General features: G+C 40.9%; 1 protein-coding gene across 1 annotated transcript in view; it reads right to left on the reverse strand.

Moving 5' to 3' along the window:
- Nucleotides 1–21,037, reverse strand: part of ppp2r5b (protein phosphatase 2, regulatory subunit B', beta) — a gene marked incomplete at both ends in the record, with an annotated part of 29,983 nt that overhangs the window by 5,308 nt on the left and 3,638 nt on the right. The window contains 6 exons of the mRNA XM_079216320.1: nt 1,514–1,622; nt 4,411–4,470; nt 5,728–5,858; nt 6,410–6,502; nt 7,424–7,525; nt 8,962–9,158. Coding sequence (XP_079072446.1) covers nt 1,514–1,622; nt 4,411–4,470; nt 5,728–5,858; nt 6,410–6,502; nt 7,424–7,525; nt 8,962–9,158 — 692 coding nt within the window. The remainder of the gene's footprint in view (nt 1–1,513; nt 1,623–4,410; nt 4,471–5,727; nt 5,859–6,409; nt 6,503–7,423; nt 7,526–8,961; nt 9,159–21,037) is intronic.

The following is a 21,037-nucleotide window of genomic DNA, read 5'->3' on the forward strand; positions in this document are numbered from 1 at the left end:
ACCAAGAAGGGGGGCTAGCTAGCATTGAACCAGTGGTCCAGGCTGTCAAAACTCAAAGCAGCCAGTAACCTGTAACCTCAGGAGTCAAGGATGAGCATAGGTATGAATGGGATTGAGCAATGGCTAACAACGTCAGACCACAGCTGTTTAACTTTCAGTGTGTCTGTGGATCACAAACCATTTTTTCTCTCCGCCCATACTGATATTGCACCAATCCAATTACGAGTTCCGGCCTTGCAAGTTTGGACAAAAAATATATACGTACGCTGGGCAACACTTAAAATATCCCTTCAGTAAAGTAAGGGACCAAATAGGTAACAAGTCAAAACAAATACCAAGGGTATACTGGTTTCTCAGCAAAACCAAGTTTTTATTTCAGTTCCAATTTCAAAACAGAACAGACTGATCTGCACTTAGAAAATGAAAACACCGCATTTGCTTTTCACTGAAACATTATGTGTAACCATGTTGCGGCTTCAAAATGTAGCTCTAACAGCTGTAACTACAATTCCGTGACATTAATTAAAAATAAAAAACCCTTCATAAGCTACTGTTAGGATGATTCAAATGTATTTCACACTAGTGAAGAACATTTAAGGAGATTAAGTGCTGCTGTGATATTATATTTTGATATTTAGATCCAGATCTGGGTCACTCACAGCCACACCTAGCAAAACTTCTGTCCACCCGCATGTATCCCCTGTGACCCTGTCAAACCGAGTGTGTGTTTGAGCGTGTGAATAATGTATGTGTGTGAACCACAGGGAGGAGAAATGTAGGCCACGGTGATGCTGAAACCCAGAATACACACACACACACACACACACACACACACACACATACCTCTGTACAAACTGCACCTTCTGCAGACCAAACAATGTGTGGCACAAACAAAATGCCCATACACACAAAAACACACACACAAACACACACAATAGATTGGCTGCCATCTGTGTCGTCAAATATTACGATTACACACACACACACACACCAAAGAAACCAAATACACACACACACACACACTCACACACACACACACACACACTGAGTGTAATTCAACAGCGAGCTCATCGCTCTGCAGTTTTATTTGTGACCCAACTCTGCCTCCTAGTGTTGCATTTCACACATTGCAGGAATCACTGCTAGCATTTGAGAGACATTCATGTTTGTCAAGGTGCGAAAAAGACCTGGATCTCTTTGTAATAGAGAACCAGAATATTAGCAACAACCCAGTTTGAGTCTGTGATATTTGGATAAGTAGGGTCTCTCAAACCTACAATAAAGCATGCCTCAGTACAACAGACTATTAAATACACATCTGTCTGTGGCTGTAGACATGGCGTCTATAAACACATTTGGTTCTGTGTAATTGTATTGGCGGTGTTACATAAAGCATATATGGGTGTCAACGGTTTTAACACCATAAGGAATCAAAGGAAGCTGGTGTTAATACTCAAGTTATATGCAACCAAAGAACTTCAAATACTGGAGCACGCAGGCAAATGTCACTGACCTGTGCGTGGAAGATGGAAAGGGACTTCGCCGTGTGTAGCGGGATGAGGACCCGAACCAGGAACTGCTTGTGTTCAGCCTTCAGGGGCAGGGCGAAGCCATTTATGATGCTGGAGGGAAGGAGTTACAGTTAAATACTTTCACTCTACACACACATGCTTGCTTTTTACTGGGTAAAACTACAAGGGGGTGTTTTTTAGTGTTTTAACTCGATAGACAGCAGCAGAATTGATGAATATGTATTCACATAAAGTCATCACATGTTACTCTTCAAATCAATGATTCACATGTGGGTATGCATGTGCGTTGTGGTGGAGTCTATTCTTGTGCTGTGTACATTTCCAAGTGACTGGACAAATGTGTGGGCCGCTCTATTCACCACTACACTGACTGACATGGAGGTAGTTCAGCCTCCTGAGGGACGAAGAGTGGGAACTAAACTTGGCAAGTCTCAGTCTTTCTGTATCAGTCTACCTGTCTACCTGTCTGTCTGTCTGTGTGTGTCTGTCTGTTTGTCTGTTTGTCTGTGTGTCTGTCTGTGTGTCTGTCAGTCTGTCTGTCTGTCTGTGTGTCTGTCTGTGTGTTCGTCTGTGTCTCTGTCTGTCTGCCAAATAACATCTTTGTTTAATGGAACATTTCTTCAATAATATCTCAATTCTGCTCTTCCTCTAATCTTTTTTTCTGCCTCCTGTCTTCTTCCTCTCTCTCTCTCTTTCTGTACAATGAATCCTCCCTCACCCATCTCTCTCTCTCTCTCTCTCTCTCTTCTTCTCTCTGTGTGTGGGAGGAGCTATAAATACCTCTGTTACCACCAACATGAATACAAACCTCTCTCTCCTCTCCTGTTCTCGCTCCTCCTTCCTCCTCTTCTGACTCACTGTTCACTCACTCCGTCCCTCATCCCTCCATATTTTCTCACCTTGAATTCAGCCTCTCCTCTCCCTCCCTCTCTGTTCTCTGCATTAACTCATCAAAAGTCATCGATAATTTTTTTCATTTGCTTGTTCAATCAGGTGGCCATGGGTTGGAAGAAATGAATCAGATTCTGAACCTCTTTATCCTTTATGTTGGGAAATACTGAGGAAAAAGATGTTTCGCTAAATGTTCCAGCAAACAAATCACCCTTTTATTTCTTATTAGTGTGTAATAATGAAAAGAGGAAACAAGCTAGATTCCAGCGCAGACTGCCCTTGAGAGAAATTCATATTTATTGACTCCATTTGTTTGTTTGCTTACTTTTACTTACTCCCTGTCCCGTTCCATTTCTCCTTGTCTCAATCGTTCCAAGAGAGGAACCGTAACCACTCTCTCCTTTGATGCACGTCAGCATTACAAGGCCACTTTCTACTTCGCTGGCTGGTTCGGTTGTCATGTAGCTTGAACTAACAGCGGCTAGCCTGCTGCCATAGTTAGCAACTGAAGTGTGTGGTCATGCTAATAACGTTAGCTAACGTTCTTCCCATTAATGCTGAGTAATAATCCAAACTCAGACAAACGAGTGCCGCCTGTCTCTTTAAACTCGGCCACCTTGTTAATTCTCTTCCACTACTTCTATGTAGGACGTCAGTAAGAAATATTTAACGATTGTCTTGAATAATAGAGGACAAAGAAATGCAAATAAAGACACAGCAACCTCTCCTGTATTTAACTTAACAAGGCCCCATGCTTCCTACCTCGCCAGCTAACATTGTTTATATATATATATATATTTATATATATTGCTATAGTGTATATTCTACTATATGATACCATTCGATATTCTATGCAATTCTTTGTTGCTGTACTATACTAGAATTATATTATGTGATATTGTACACTATGTCATACTGGTGTACTATACAATTGGCCTAATATACTGCTAAAACTACACTCCTACACCTTGTCTCATATTCAATATACATCATAATGTAGCATATTAAAGTATATTATGTTAGTATGTTTCATTGACTCTTGCTCTACATTATATTATATGAATACAGACACACACTGAAGTGACATTACAAAATCATATTGTATATTAGCCTGGTGTACACTTTACCATGTCTTTTGTCTCCAATATGTTTGCACGTTGGACAGAGCCAGGCCAGCTATTCCCCCTTCTTCCAGTTTTTATGCTAAGACAAGCTAGCCCTGACTCCAGTTTAGTAAAGCAGACATGAGGTTCATTTCTGTGTTTCGCCCCAAAATGTTGAACTTTTCCTTTAACAACATTCTATGTTCGGAGGGAGTGAGACTGTAAACAGACTAGATACACCAATCTTGTTTGTGTGCATCCTCCATTTTCTCTCTCCCTTTATTTGTCATTATTACTGTCATCTCTCTGTTCTTGCTCCCATTCATTTGCGTACGAGTACAGGCGGAGAGCAAGACATGTTTGTTTACCAGTTTGGCTTCCTCCCTGGCTCCCTCCTTTCCATCTTCCTCATATTTCTCTCACTGGCCTCAGAGACACATTGACAAACTATACAAACCTCTGAGTCATTTCTCATTTACGTATTTATACTCGCTCTACTTTATGACTCTCCTTCCTGCCACCGCCCACCTTTACTCTATCATCCTTGCCCCCTTTCACCTGCCTTTAAACAAATTTTTCTTTGCAGCCACAGTTGTGTTTGCCTGATAAAAACGAGGTAACAATAATAAATGGCTAATAAATAGTTTTTTGTGTTGAGCAGTTGCAGAAGTGGTTGTGCTTCGTCACCATCTTTCGTAGTTGCTTAAATCAGCGAGTTACCAGCTGTCTCATGGATAGGAGCAGCTGGCCAAGTACACTATGTGTCTGTGTGTTCACACTCAACTCCAAATGCATTCATTAAGCCATGATGTACTACAAAGCATCCTTTTCCTCCAGAGCTGTGATGTTTGCCCCAAAGTGTGTCTGCATGATTTCACACGAACCTGCCGAGGATTTCCAGAAGCTCCGCTACACCGTTGAAGTGCTCAGTTTCATATATGAACCTGAAGATCAGATAGAACAGACACACATAGAGTGACTTGCAATGATGCATCAGCAGAAGAAGCAAAAGTAACAGGGAATAAATGAGGGACTGCAATTCTTGAAATAGTCAAACATATTTTGTTCACATAAATTACAAATGCATACAATTCCCTTGCTGGCATTCCTGACATTCCTTAGGAATTGATAATAAAAATGATTTCTGAAACACAACTCTAATACCTCTGTGATTATGTGATAGAGGAAGGGATTGCATTATCAGTAAAGCACGTTAATGCTTATTCCGCAACTTTTAGCTGTCAAAATGTACAAACAATGACACTGAAACCAGTTAACGGAGACAGAAATAGAGTGCATTGCAGCATCGCTGTCCTCCTGTGCTTGAATTACATTGCAATCACAACAATACAGCCACACTTGGTGAAGGGCAATGATGAAACATGACTGTACATCACAGCACTCTTGTTAGTCAGAGCTGTTTAACCAATTATTTTGATGTAATTTGAGTCACCACACGACGATTTAACTCTCAGGATAGATGCAAGCTGGGGATGCATTAGTGATGTAGTGAGTGCAGATGTGGACAGTCAGGCAACGTGCCTGTTTGTGTGCATGTGTGATAGAACACTAGTTTATCTAGAAAATACTGCATGTAGCAAACATTTAGATGACATGTCCCTTTAACCCCATCTTTCTCTTGGTAGATGGTTCAGTCCACACAGTAATTACGAGCAGCTTAGTGCAAAAAAACTGATAACTTCAGTCAACTAGATGAAGTTCACAGTCAGCAAAAGAACTACGGAAGTACCAACAAATTGGTGACCAAATGGGTGCAAAGCCATCCCCACTGAAAGATACTAAGAAAACCCACTATTATTTCTAGTTTTGATGCAGCTGAATAATAAGGAGCTGTTCGCTGTTTGAGGCTGGTTTCACTTGTCACTCTAAATATGTAGCACTAATGTACTAATTTAGCCTAAATTTCCATGTGTCTCGTGTGACTTGAACACGAGCAAAGAGGGCAACCAAACAATGTGTGACGTTATTACACTCTTCCAATACTGATAAATCAGTCAAATTCATTCCTGTTTTGTACTTTAATGACCAATGCACCAAGCTAAAACAACGCATTATGGAGTTCAAAAACACAGCTTTCGCCCTGCTGATGGTCTTTGTTGGTGGGTGTTTGATGTTAAAATGCTATAAATAGCAAGCACCCTTAAATCCTATGCAGAGGACTGGTGGGAGGCCGCCCATACCTGAGGAAGATGTTGTTGATCTGTTTGCGGATGTAGGCTCGGAGGCCCAGTAGTTTTCCATAGACGCGGTGCAGGATGGTCTTTAGGTACTCCCTCTCCCGGGGGTCCTCGCTGTCAAACAGCTCCAGGAGCTACACACACGTGATAATTACAGACACAAATACAGTGGGTTTGTTTTATGGTTCTTGCGGGAACGTTTTCTGAGTGCATTCATTACTCTAACCTCCTCACTCCTGCAGCCAAACCCTAACCGTAACATGATATGAATTATTCTAGAATACAAAACTAATCTATAATCTTACAGTACAACAGGAGGCAAAGACCATCTATCATGAGTATTTGTTATTATTCTGCGTGAAAACATTTCATGGTGTTATTTTTACCATCTGCTGAGCAAAATTATTATTACATAAACTGATTCATACTAATATCTTTCAAAGATAAAGCAAGATATTAAACCCAAAAGTTGTACAACAAGAACTGCAGAGTCTTTTCGTCATTTTTTTTATATATGCCCCAACTTAGATCATAACATTTAAGAGCACTCCAGAATATTAGGTTCTGCAATACCTGCTGTTTCAAGGAAGAGCTTCATTTATTTATAGCTTTCCATTTATCGCCGCTTTAGAAACATCTTAAAAGCTTTGGATTTGACAAACCGCAAGGAGGGAGAGACAATTACCTGCAGGACAAACTTCTGGTCAACGTAGCGTTTGGCCATGGAGGGCTGGAAGTCCGGGCTCTCCAGGAAACGCAGAAAGAACTCGTACACCAGCTGATGGAGACACAAACAGTAAGCGTTTAGATCTAATGTAGTGTCTATGTTTTTATCCTAAACGAATAGTTGGATATTTTGGGAATTATTAATTTTCCTGGCAACAGTTTGATGAGGAAGACCAGAAGCCGGTTAGCCTAGTGTAGTGATAAAATACAGCTTTTTTTTTTACCTTTAGACAGAGCCAGGCTAGCTCTATCCCCTGTTTCTAGTCTTAATGCTAAGCTAAGCTAACAAGCTGCAGGGTGGGGCTTCACATTGACCAGACAGATACAAGAGCAGTATCAATCTTCTCATCTAACTCTTGGCAAGAAGTCAAAAGTGTATTTTATTCAAAATGTGAAACAAAGTTTATTTTAAAGCGGCTCTAGGTAACATAGCACGGTAATCTTCTTGAATACTAGGCAAACATCACCAATAAAGAGGATGTGATGTTCTTTTTTGCTCGAGCCCCAGTTTGTAAATCCAGCTAATAAAACATAAAAATACATTTGGGCACAACATTATTTTTGCTTTAAACAGCAGATTTAAGTGATTTAAAGGCGCTCAGGCTCAAGTACGGTATGTTTATGTGCAGATAAATGCTGAACGCTGCATTAACCAACACCTTGTGGGAGTTATGTGCCTTATGGAATTGTCCAACCTCCCAAATATAGTATATAACATATAGCAGGGCCCATTTTTAACGACAATTACTGACACATGCATTGTGTTTCCCTTTAACTTTAAAAACAATGCAAAAGCATCGCAACAATTCCCAAACTGTTTAAAGCTAGAAAAAGCCAAAGTCAACTCATTTTGCTAAACATATCTTAATCAAGAGAAACTGCCCTAGACCTCTGAGGTGTAAAATGCATGATGTTATGTAAATTGTCAGAAAATTGTCATCATTTCTACCATGACAGGATTGTATGTATGTACCTGCAGATGCGGCCAAGAGGCTTCGAGTGTTGGTTCATCTTCCTCAGGGTCAAACTCTGGATTCTCGCTTGGTGGGAGAGTACGGAAGATATTTACCGAGATCTGGAAAACCACAAATCAAAGGAGGAGGAGGGGAAGGAGGGTTATGGGAACGCGTGGAAGAGTGTGAGGAAGGAAATGGAAAGAGGAAAAGAGGAAAATGGATGAGCGTTAAGGAGGGATGTGGAAAGAGAAAAGAGGATGATGGGAGATGCAGGTCAGAGGGAAAAGTGAAGTTGAAGGGGAAGGAGGTGAAGAGATAGAAAGAAGATTAGAAAGAGCCAAGAGACAGTATACATTCCTGTTAACGCTATAGATAGCCTTGACATGAAAACGAGGTGATATAATAGTTGTATTTTCCCCAAAATAGGTCTATGAGTCTTGGTAAAACAACAGCTCTGACAAAGACATCCTTTGACTCATTGCTAGACTTCATCATGCGGATTATTCAACACGATGCACATCACAGATTTGCATCACTTCACACCAAATTAGCTCTCAGGGTAGAAAAATAGCTGATGAATGTCAGTTATCATTCAAATTGAGTATTGTATTAAATGGACAATTAATGGGGTTACTATCAACTAAATCAAGCACAAAAAATAACGTCAGCTATTTTCGGCCATGTCTGATGCTTTCCACTGGGGCAAACTGACTGCTCGCAAAGTCATGATTTATTCAACACGAGCATTTCCACTGGCCATTTAGTGCATAAACTGCACTGCAAAAAGCAAATGTGGTAAATCTCAACTCCCCAATTCAGAATTATTTTCTTTCCCGTTCTTTCCCCCTCTCCACACTTCTGTTTGCATTAGTAATACTTTTCCCTGCAGGAGGATATTGGCCCATTTCCCATGACCATGTAAACCTCACTTGGATTAAAAAAGGGTTAAAACCATAACTATAATTAGACTAAAGTTCCACAACAATTCCATGTTTGAGCAGCATCATCTGGGTCATCTGGTTTCTCTCGTCGCCTTCAACCACTCCTGTATTACATGTATTCTGCTGCATTACACTTGGAGTCTAACCTATGCACTTATTAGAAACTTCCCTTGAAATATCGAAGCGTTTTTTCACATTAAAGCCTTTGCCTACTTTCCTCTCATTCCATTCTTCCCTATCAGCATTTTCATCTCCTCTGGGTACCGTGACTCCATTACATAAGCTATATCCTCTGCTCGCTTTCCCTTCTTTCCTCAATCCCTTTTTCCTTTCCTCCACTTTCTATCATCTGGGACCTCTGGATCTTTGTGTTAATCTCTCCTTTCCTTTCCTCCCTTTATCGATCTGCCTCTCACTCTCTCCTTTCCTCGCCACTTCTGTGTATAGCCTCTAGTGACCTGTGTAAATGTTTTTCTGGCTTTCTATATTTCATTTGCTCATCTACATTGATGACTGTTTGTCACTGCATCTGCCCAAATGTTCCTTTTTTTAAATTTCCATTCTTTCATCCATCCCCTATAGTCCTTGTTTCCACCCCTAACCTCCCCTCCTACCATCTTTATAGCCTCTGGGTACAAAGGCTCTATGAGGACTCCTCTGCTCGTGGCCACGCTCTCCACCAGCTCGTTGAGCGCCGCACGCTTGATCTCCTTCCCCTTCAGGTCAGCCACGCAGTCCAGGAAATCAAACAGCACGCAGCACTGCTGCAGCTTCTTACAGAACAGGTCGTGTAACTCTGCCACCGGGGCGTCTGGGTGATTGAGAGGTAGGAGGGAGGAAAGAGAGAGAGGAAAGAGACATGTTAGACAAATAGGTTAAAGGACAATCCAAAATAAAAAAGGCTAATGCAGCTCAGACTTATCCAATGGCGTTCCTGAAAGGCGCTTTGTGTTTGGTAGTGAATAGTTTGACAAAGTGGGAGTGTTTGAGTACACAGAGATATATTCTACGGGCTCGATCTTCTCTGCAACGTAATGAGGGAAAGAGAGCAGAATATTACTCCACAAACACATTTGTACACACCGACACACACACACACCTTCCTCCAGAGGGCTGTGTTGCATCTCAGTCCTATTACCTGTCAGATTCGTTCTCCAGACCTGTTCGTCACAATGAAACGGCCTGCTGCCGGCCGTCAGATTAAAACCTTGCACTTCAAAAGAAGAAACACCACTTTTCTCAGATGTAGAGAAAGTGGATGATACCCATGGATTACTGAACACACACAGTCAGTTTTAAATTGGTTCCACGGGCCTGAGGGCGTGTGAGAACTGAGCAGCTCAGCCTGTAAAGCATCATGCAAAAAGTTTTTAAAAAAGAAGAAAGAGTTAGAGAGTTGCAGGCTTTGACAGCAACCAAATGGGAATGCTTGGTTCTTTTTCGGAGTAAGCAGATGATTGATGACTCGATAGCTAAAATAGCATGCAGTGAAATATCCAATGTTTAGATTCCTATAAGTGAGATAAATGTGAGGTTTGGTCGGAACAATAATATATTACGTTTACATTAGATGAAATACAAATAATAATATAGAAATATACAAAATATAAAAAACGGATCCTCTTTGCAAACGTTTTTGAGCGTCTCGGATGTTCCAGGCTGTATGTAGATTCATGTCTAGGAAAAGTCTGGCTGACCTCAGTGAACCTACCGGGATCAATAGCTTGATTTTTACGTCCAGCTGAGCCTGACGGATAGACCTAAGACTCTGTGTCGGGTTGAAATCATGGCAGTCAGGGAGTGGACAGTGGTGGTTGTATTCAAAAGTATTAGGACTAAGGAAAGCTCTGCCCCACTTGATTAGATACACCTGCCGCATTTAAATCAATCCAAAACAACCACTAACGTCACCCTCATAAGGCCTGGAGGGTAAAATGACCATTGACTCCTTTCTGAGAAAGAAACTCAACTCCATGGTGTATTGGATATATTGGTTACTCATTGTACTTACAACTAACCCTTGAACCAATTATCTGCCTGTCAGAGGTAAAGAATACAGCATTACTGATGACTGGGAAGCAGTCTAGACTATCGGAGGATGATCCCATACTCACACACACACACAGACATGCAGCAGGAGCAGATTAGATTGAACCCTTCTTAACCCCCAGGTGGGAAACTCAGGAGGGGTAAGGGAGGCAGACTGGAGCTTTTCCAGCCCCAGACCCCCTCACCTCTTGTGGGTACACCACGACCATCTGCTCCCTTTGGCACAAAACTGTACAACAATAGACGAGCACTGCCCTTTGCTTGATGTGTCGAGGCACAAGACACGTTCTTCGGAGAGACCATTGAAAGTGGCCTTTGTTCTTTCAATTATGACCAACTATGCCTTCCATACTTTAGATGGGGACAGGACAGAGTATCTGTATTTAAACAGGATTTATTTTCAGTTTGCATAACGAAATTACTAAATTGCTGTTTGATGAAGTCCCAGGTTTGTGATATGGAAACACCTCAAAAATATAATAATAATAATAATACATTTAATTTATATAGCGCTTTTCGTGGTACTCAAAGACACTTGACAAAACATTTTTTTAAATCGTCATATAAGCTATACAATAAACACAGATAAACACAAGATTACGACGCAGAATTGCTCACTTGCAACTTTATGCAATAGGGTTAAATTACATTTAAATTAAGATTGTCCTCCATTCAGGCAAGTTCTCTGAACTTTTCCTTGGTTTTTTTTGACGATTGTGTGTTGTTTGTGTATAAAGGATCAGAATAGCAGGACCGGCCTTTATTTTTTTCCCATTTTACATCTAGTGTTGACATCATTGAGCTGTACTGAGCGTCCAATTTGTTCTTGAATTGCAGCCATTTCTTATTGACTGGACAGACGTGTACAAACAAGTTCACACAAATTTCTGACTATCGGTCACGAAAAAGAAGTGTGAAAAGTTTAAAAGGAAGAACTATTTATTCTGACTTTGCTTCGAGAACAAATGTGAGTCTAAATGTGCGAGGCGGCCCCTCTGTATATGTCGCTCATGGCTGGTTTGAGGTAGCTGCTGCTTCAGTCTTCTCATCCTCCTGACTCTTCATCGCTCCTTCACCTCCCTCCGTTTCTCCACTTCTCTTCTTTTCCCTTCCTAATATGCCCCTTCCTAACCTTTCTATCTCTTCATCCTTCTCCCCTGATTTCTCATAGCCCCCATTTTGCTGTCCACTCCCTCCTGTTCTTCCCCTGTACACAGACTGTGAAGGTGAAATCTAATCCATTTTTAATGGAGAGTAATTGTATGAAGATGTGCCGTGCTGGGACTGAGAAAAAAGTAGCGAGCGAGGTGAAAAGACGGAGGGAAAGAAAAAGCATGTATGTGGGTTTGGGAGACAGACAGTGAGATGGGTGGTGAGAAAGAGACATGGTGGGTCATGTGAGAGGAAGTGTGGGAGGGAGAAAAGGAAAATAAACTGAAAGATTTTTTTTTTAAGTGTCGGGAGAGAGACAGAGCCACATAGTTTAAGGCAAAGCAAATAAGCCAAAACTTTATTTTGTTTGTCGGAGTTTGCTAAACTGGCCACTATATTACCCCAATGGCTATGATCATGTTTAGCACGGGTAGAAAATGCTTATATTTGTAAGAAATAAAATCAGAAAACAAACTCAGTGCACAATGATGCAGCGCAGAAACCAAACTGAGGAGATACTGAGTGAGGTGGATTTTAGTTTCCTCTTCGCGGTGCTATTATTAGGTCAGCGCAGGTCGCTCCAGACTTATTCATTCAAGGCAGCTTTTAATATCATGTCAGTGCAGTGATTAGAGTTCTAACTAAGATCTTAATCACCGCGAGTCATTTACGAGCTATATTCATGTTTCTGACAGTCCAAATGTATTTTTGAATGGGTAACAAGCCTAGCTGTGACGATACAATCCAAAACATGCAATGCACGTCGTTCAATTTGACTTCTTTATTTAATTCATCCTTATTAACTCAAAAAATCCCTTGAGATTAAAACACGGATCATCAACATGGCACACCATTATTAAAGTTACATTACCACAATTATAAAAGCTTATTAAAACAGTCGGTGAGAAAAGCAATTACACTTTCTTTTTCTTTTTTCTTTTAGAGTAAGCTTCCAGTGCCTCAAGCTTTGTATTACTCTTCTTTTATGCCTCTGTTATTCTTCATGCTGTACAGATAAAGGATCTTTTCAAAATCCACATGCACAAAGAATGATTCATTTACCAGTTTGTGTCTTTTTCTCCCCTCCTACGAAGTATACTAGACTTCATAGTAAGATTTAAAATGGAAAAATAATAATGTCTTCACAAATAAAAAAGAATGTTGTAGCAATAACAGAAACACAGCGATCAACCGTCCAAATTCACACATACTACAAGTCAAATAGCCCTTTTACACATTGTTTCAAGTCCAAGAGGAGACAGGTAGTTAGCTCACATACTGCATGCAGTCTAGAACGTTACTGGATCACTTTAAATGATGCTGATACTGAGGAATGCTGTATCATAGCATTGGCTAATACAACATAAAATTGCCAGACATTCAGTGGAGTCTAATGAGTTAATGAGTAATGTGCTCCACTTGTCGTAACATCTGTCCTCAGCTGTGTTTATTCTTGCCCATTCTGCCTCTCTGCCCCACCTTTCAGCCACGTTCCCACTTCCCCAGGCCTTTGAATCTCTATTAAGCTGTAGTGCAAAAGATGAACCACTCAGCCCCCAGCCCATTGGGTCCTGAAGACATAACGTTTTTTTCAGTGTAATTAATTTCCTATAAAAGCTGGCAATGTAGTTTCGTAAGAAACAACACTCCAACAGGAGTAAATAATGCATTTATTGGAACTATGTTCAGTGGCGGATTGAAACACATTTGGTGCACAAGCAATATTTGCAGCAGCAGGACAGTGTGTGGTATTTAGTCAAAATAAACTCATGAATAAACTACAGTGCCCATGTTAATTGTAATGAATGCTCATGCCACCCGATGAAACAGTGGCTCATCAGTGTGTTTTGGAAAGGAATTGTGTGAAAAGACACTCGTGCCATACTTGTTTCTGATCAATTAATTGTTGGTCTTTTCATGGGCTCTGTTGACAACAAGGAAATAAAGGCATATCTGCAGACGTATCCTTAAATAAACAAAGGACGAAGATGCTGATAAAAAAAAGTAATATTTAAATTTAAAAACGTCAGCATGATGCACGGAGAGGGCAAAGATAGCATGTGACGTAGAAAAGATGGTGAGAGCGAGAGCAGGGAGAGGGGTGGGTGGGCTTGATGAAAGGAGCACATATGTAAGAATGAGCAGTGCCAACCCTGCAACAGCATCAAAACACACACACACACACAGCTGCACACATCTAAATATAGTGCTGCTGGAGAGGGAGAGGAGAGGAGAGGAGAAGAGGAATAATCTGGGGAGGAACCAGGAGGGAGGAGAGAGGAGCGGTACAGGGTTAAAAGATGACATCATCCCCCTCATCCTCCTCCTGCTTCTCTCTCTCTCATCTTTCCATCACTAGGGTGCCTCCCTTCTTTTCCGCTCTCTTTCTCCGTCTGCACTCCCTCCATCTTTCCCTTCGTCTACTCCACCCATCAGTCTCTCCAAGGCTTTTTTTTCTCAAATGAGCAAGTATAGCTCAAGTCCTTAAATAACAGTTATTCTGTTTGGGTGTGTGTGTGTGTGTGTGTGTGTGTGTGTGTGTGTGTGTGTGTGTGTGTGTGTGTGTGTGTGTGTGTGAGAGAGAGAGAGAGAGGAGGACAGCTTCTGTTTTAGCCACCATCCAAGCCGCCTCTGCACCGCTGTCATTAAGCACTCACACACGCAGCAGACACACTCATGCTCAATGCACAGATACGGTGACGCAGAGAGGAAGAGAGGGTGGGGAGGGAGGGGGAGGAAGAGATAGAAGGGGATAGAGGCAGGTAGGGAAAGGAGAGCAAGTGAAAGACACAGGGATAGGGAGCTACAGCAGCTATATGTAGAAGTCAGGGCAGTATAAATATCACCTTAATGGGTTTAAGTGACGCTTAGAGTCTATCTCTAAGTGATCTAATCCTCCTTATAACACATTCACTTCATCACAAACTGTCTAGGAAACATGTACAACACATCATCTTACCTATTAAAAAAAGCCGTATTAGAAAGGAAAAATTAGGAGGGATGGTATCACGTGCCATTGGCTAACCCCCCCTCTCCCCCCCCTTCAGATTTTTAAGAACACCGAAGAGTAAACAGCAATTGACCTGCCCAGAAAGAACAGGACAAATCATCCCGCTGCTTTAAATTAGAGCAGGAAATACTTGGAAGTCATCACTTGGTGATGGTACTGGGAATAGGTAATGAGAGCGGCTGAGTATTAGCATATAACATGTAAATAGAGTTGTACATCTACAGTCTGTCAATGGTAATCAATCCTGACCTGCTGACAGAAGAATAAATAATGAGCACATCTTTTGACATGTTTGTGTTCTTTGCTGAGGATGTTTTATTCCTCTCACTTAGCCTGTCTGACATCGCACCAAATTATGAACAGATTTTCACACCATTTGGTGGGAACAATTCATCGCATTTCAAACTTTATCTGGAATTTCTCAATCTCACCTGCAATGACAATGCTGGGGTTTTTGTGTTCTGTTTTGCTTGACGTGGTTGAAAGCGGAAGAACGTTAAATTTGAGCTGCGTTGACTTTTTTTTGGAGGCTGATTGTAAATGCTTGTCCTTGGATTCAGTGATGATTTCAGTTTGTGCTTTTTTAAAGAAATTATCTTTTATTTCTATTATTTAGCCTGAAACACTTCTATGACATTCTGAGTATAAAATAAGACATAATCATAATGACAGTCTCCAGAATGTGTTATCCTTCCTATGAAGGAGCTTCACAAATTGAATGTTATTCCAAATGTTTCTGAAAAACATGAATGATTGAAGTGAAACTCATTACTGATTAACTGACTTTTGCTTAAAAACAGCATTTTATTTTAATGGCAGTGGATTTCAAAACATGATCTTTATATGGATCTCATAGACAGAAAAGTCCCATTCTCTCTTTAACAAAGGCAGTGAGAGAAGGCAAAATCATGGCAAAAGATTAAGTGGTGCGCTAAGCCCATCTTTAAATAATCCAATGACACTAATAATACACGTTCCCACCACATAAAAACCGAGGCCGACTGTGTGTTACGTGCTGTGGTTCATATGTGTACGCTCTGTTGTCGGTAGTTTTTGTTGCTTACTCATCCTATAATCACCTGACTCACTAACAATAAACACATTTCGGTTAGAATCATCTCAAGCTAACTTTTTCACAGGTCTTTGGGTTACTGGACCTCTTTTATCCAAAAGTCCAAATTGTCCTTGAGTGGGAGTGACTTTGAGATATTGAAAGCAATATTTGCTATGCGCAATGCAAACACAAATTGGAGACAGTTAGCAAACAAATGTGGGAGACGGTTATCCCGGCAGGAGACTTCTTCAACATTTGATTAGTAGCTTTGCAACCCTCACTTGTTGAATAATAATGTGTTGGTTTTCTGTGCAGTGTATACATCAGCACGGGTGCTTTCCACACTGCTGCAACAAAAGAAAAAAAAATCTCACACTATCTTGTCCTTGAATAAGTCTGAGTGTGCTTTCTTTAAAGCTGGTTGGGATTCATTGCTAATCCTCCTCAATAATTTCCTTTAAAACTGATTTATTTTCTTTGTTGACTTAGCTGGGCGCTGCCTCAGAACCGCAACAGCATATTGAATAGTGAACGCCCATCAAGGTGGAACTTGTGGTTATTCAATCAGAGTGCTTATTTGCCCGAGCATCAGCGTATTCCTTTAAGAATCAACTCTTTCTTCGGTGACACAGCAGCTGTTGTGGTTATTGCATCGCTGGCCGTTTCATTACCTCTCCCCTGCAATATCCTCTGCTTTTCTTTTCTTTTTTATCTCGCCGTCTCTCCTCCTCCCACTATTCCTCCTCCACCTGTCAACTTAGTGTTCAGTCATTTCCTCTTTGCTAATCCACTCCATTTCTTTCATCACCCCCCTCACTTTCTCCCTCACTCTCCCTCTTAATTGATCTCAGACCGTCCAAAGAGCAAAAACTACTCCATGCCTTCTGTAACCCAATACCAGGCCCATCCAGCTGGCCTCTCCCTTACACACTTACACACAAACGCACACACACACACACACACACACACACACACACACACACACACACACACACACACACACACACACACACACACAGACAGACACACACACACACACAGAGTCATTCAATCTCCCACATACAATCTGTGTTAGAAGGTACAGTAAACAGCACATTTAAAACAGAGCCAGCCGCACAGTCATTATTATAATGTGGACAAACACACATGCTGGACAAACAAAAAGGAAAACACACATACACATATCCACCAATGCAGGTTGACGTGTGACCTAAATCATGTGAGATCAAGGCAATATGTCATTTTTGACAAATATGGTCAATCACACAGTGGCCTGAAGAAACAACAGAAATGACATCTAAGCAGGTGAATACACCTGAAAGATGCTGGGCTAATAATCCAGAGGCAGCAACTTGCGGCACCTAAGTCAATCGTGATGACTGCAGTACATTTCTGTTGCAACATACAGACTTCTACAAGAGTTTTCTCTTTTTACATTATCACACATTGTTCTAAGGGGTTTTGATGCTACAGGTGTTTGTGGTCCTGCTAATGTTGCCATATTTTAGATACTGTAAATGTTGTCATGGACATTGCTGAATCATATTATTTACTTTTTTTAATCAACCTATGCTCCTGTTACTCCATATTTCAGCATTCACCATTATCCCATAATGGTCACTTTGTTCGTTTGCTTTAACCATCATGTTACTGTGACAAAACAAAGTTAGCATTTCTCATTGAAACTAACAGAACACAAACTCAACGGTAGTATTTCCTTTTTTTCTAAAACTAAAGACTGGTCATACCATAAAGTGGGACAGCGGAAATCCTCCTTGCGTCTTGGCTAAATATGCGTTGTCTACAAGCGTGGGGAAATGACTACTGGCATGGTTAGTTGGTGGACTAGTTAGTTGGTAGACAAGTGTAGCGGACTAGTGTAGCAGACTAGTGTAGCGGACTAGTGTAGCGAGAGCTAACACATATAGCCCAGCTTTGCTAGGTCTGTGCAACAAAACCAGCCCAAAACCAGAACTCCAAATATTTTTGTTTACCTTTTTTCAACTGACGCACCATAACCTGTTATGTAAACTGTTTGCAAATCAGTGGATGGGGGGACCGCAGACCTGTTAAGCTAATTAGCTTGCTAAATGTCACTGACTGTATGTAATCAGAGTTGGTTGCTAATGAGAACAATACGGTAACACACTTTATACCAGAGGTGTTTTTGCTCAGCACAGTGAAAATGTAATAGGATTCATTTTAAAATTCAAATAAATTGTCTTACTCAATTAAATAACAGTTTAGGAAAAATGAGTGAAGTTGTCAGACATCAGTGCAGCCTTGTTTTTTTATCAATTTAAAAACCTTTTGAACCCTTATGAGGCTGGTACAGCATATCCTCAAAAATATACTCTTCCCTGCTATATTTCTTGAGATGGTGCTGAAGATTTCATAACGGCATGTCTGACGTTTCCCTTCTAATCCCTTCATTGTTAGCAGTGAAAATGGCCCATTTTTCAGTAGATTATGAAACACAAGCGGCAGTTTATTTTTGTGTCTTTCGCAGACAGCAGTGGGAGCATTTTAAATGCATTTGCCTTCATTCCATAGAAACAGAAGGCTTGCAAAAGCACATTTTGACCTGTTAAACAGCATCCAGTGGGCTGATAGCATCCTCACACACATGTCTAGATGCAGCAAGATCTGGCAACAAGATCTGGTCAGCAATAGGGATAATTCTGTCTGCTCTTAACGGGGCGTATTAGCACACAAACTGCTGCTTCACATTACAACTTTACCTAAAAATGTCACGATAACAACATTTAAATCTTCCTGTTATCTCACTCTGGTTCAAGTCACCATCTGTTACTCTGTGCAACAAAACCTGATTCAATTACATTGTCTGTAGTGCTGGTCTTATATCTGCAGGGTGTTTCGTAGCTTTCAGAGATGCTTTAATGCTAACGGCAACCAGCAGGATGGGTTTCGTGCAGGTACGAGAGATTTAACACTTCCTACGCTCACACAACATCCCTTAAGGCCTCACATTGTCATTTGAAGCCACTGAGCGGCCGTTTGAAAAGCCGCTTCTGCTGGCAGCCGCTAATAGGAACCTCAAGGATAGAAACCAACATGCATGGCTATTTTGTTCTATGGATATTTATTTTGCATGGTTAAAATAGCAATTAGAAATGCTAGTGTTAGTTTGCACGCTGAACGGTGTCTGCATTAACATCTATCTATCTATCAATTACTTGATGTGAGTGCTTTCCTATTAATGGTTTTTCTGCTGACGTGTTTTGAGGATTCAGCAACCAGATGAACATAATGGAGCTGAGCATGTTGATTCGTTTTCAAAACAGCAATTAGGCCTGCTGCTCTCCTGCTTTAACATCGGGTTGGGAGATAATAATAATAATAATAAACAACTCTAGGTATCAATTTTTGATGAGAAGAAATACAACACACAGTTTACTGGAAAAAACTGCTGTGGTAAAAAATATTTGACTATTCATATTATTATTTTTATCATCTTCTGCTGATTTCTAGATCAGATGATGTGCCTGACAAATTATATATTTTTTTAACTCAGATGAAAAAAACTAGAGCCTCTTGTGACAGTTTACAGGAATAGCTACATGTTGTGACTTCCAAATACAAATGCATGTTCGCTAGCGCCCTCATTTTTTAAAATTGAAATATGTGGGAATGTCTGTTTGTAGAATGGTCGTTACATATTGTGTCTTTTGTCTTGTGAGCTTCAACCTATACCATTCACTGTGGTCTCAAACACAATGTGAGCTCAGCAAAACTGTTCAGTAGCGAAGGCCGGCAGAGCGGCGCCGCCAAGGCTGGGAGGAGCAGAAAGTTTTCTCTCTGAGCTCCTGCTGGGGAAGCTGCTGCCAGCAACACTGTTCCCCAAGATCTCAAGATAGACCAGAAAGTGTCCCATGATCACCCTGCAAACATGCAAGCTTTACACAATCACAACCACACAGTCGGGCCTTAATAAATACTTTGTACGATTGTATCCTCACCCGGCTCAGAATAGAACCATTGACCTACTGCGACCACAAATGTCAAACCATTTCCTAACCTAAAGGATTATCGTGGCAATTTGCTGTACAGATCACATTTCTATGAGTAATTACATTTCTGTGCACAACGATTATATTTCTACTGCAATGAATGTGTGTTTATTCCCAATAAGGATGTTTCTATTTGCTGTGATGTAATGACATTTTTACTTGCTATTTCTAGACATATGACGTTCCTACTATGAAGTTTCTACGGTGACGGTCTACGTTTACGTGTATATTTCTACCCCTGGTGATGATGCCTCTGTCCTTGCCGATGACGTAATTCATCCCTCAGGTGGATACCTTTTTCTCAGATACAGGCACACTGCATAGAGTGTATTTTCACCTGGATGACTCATACTTACTGTAAGTCAAATCAAAATGCAAGCCCAGTGGTCAAGCAAAGAAGATCACATTCTGATTGTGGCGCATGCCGAGTGGCTACGTAACGTGTGTTTTTTCATTACCCAGATAAGATTTGTATGTAGTTTGCATTTTAACACACAGGGGTGCATCAAAAGGGAGAGGGGGGTAAGTCTACAAATGAACTACAGAGGGTTTTAAGAAGCAAGTGTGCAGAATCTCAAGGTCAAACCCTTGAATGTAGAGCAGCATCGTTGGTTGCTACAGATAGAGGCAGTTGGATTAATCTGTGTTTAAATAAAGAAAAGAATCGATACTGCAAATTGTCTTCAGTGTACTAACTAGACATACATCTTAATCATAAGTTTGCTTATGTGCTGAGTGGATGTAGCAGTGACCTTTGTCTGGTTAGCCTGCCAGCGACAGCACAACATCCGTGACCGGGAAGCCTGACTGTGACGCCGCCTGTGGCCCCGGGGGAGAGCATCACAGCTGGGGAGGAGCACTGAGCTAACAGCCTGTTCTCTGGTTAGACAGAGAGCTGCAGTGTAACTGAAGATGTCAGGATATTATTGGTTGAAATGTGTTGGTACTAGATTTTGTAACCTCTGTTCTTATTTTGTTTTCCAGAAAGATAAGATGACTGGATTTTTGATATAAAAATACGAAGAAATTGATTGAATAAAAAATGTGCTACCATATCTTGTGCGCAATATGACCGTTAATGTGATCTCAAAGGGTTAAAGGGAAATTTTTTATTTCATCTTGACTTTAATGTGACAATTAGCGTAGAGAGGTAGGAAAGGAAATGCATGCTTTCTGCGTAACTGTGTGATAGCAGATATTACATATTTTAATTTGCCTTGGTCCCAGAGAAACACTAAGTTTGTCGAGTCTTGGGGCCTCTGTGGGACATAATCATCATGTCATTTGGGGATCTGTCTGAAAATGTTCAGCAGGACATTAACTCTCCATTTAGACAGTAGGTAAAAAAATTAAAATAATAATAATCATTTAAACGGAGCGACTGCTGATAGCGG

The sequence above is a fragment of the Taurulus bubalis genome (genome assembly GCF_910589615.1).
Source record: "Taurulus bubalis genome assembly, chromosome: 3".
Classification (NCBI taxonomy): domain Eukaryota; kingdom Metazoa; phylum Chordata; class Actinopteri; order Perciformes; family Cottidae; genus Taurulus; species Taurulus bubalis.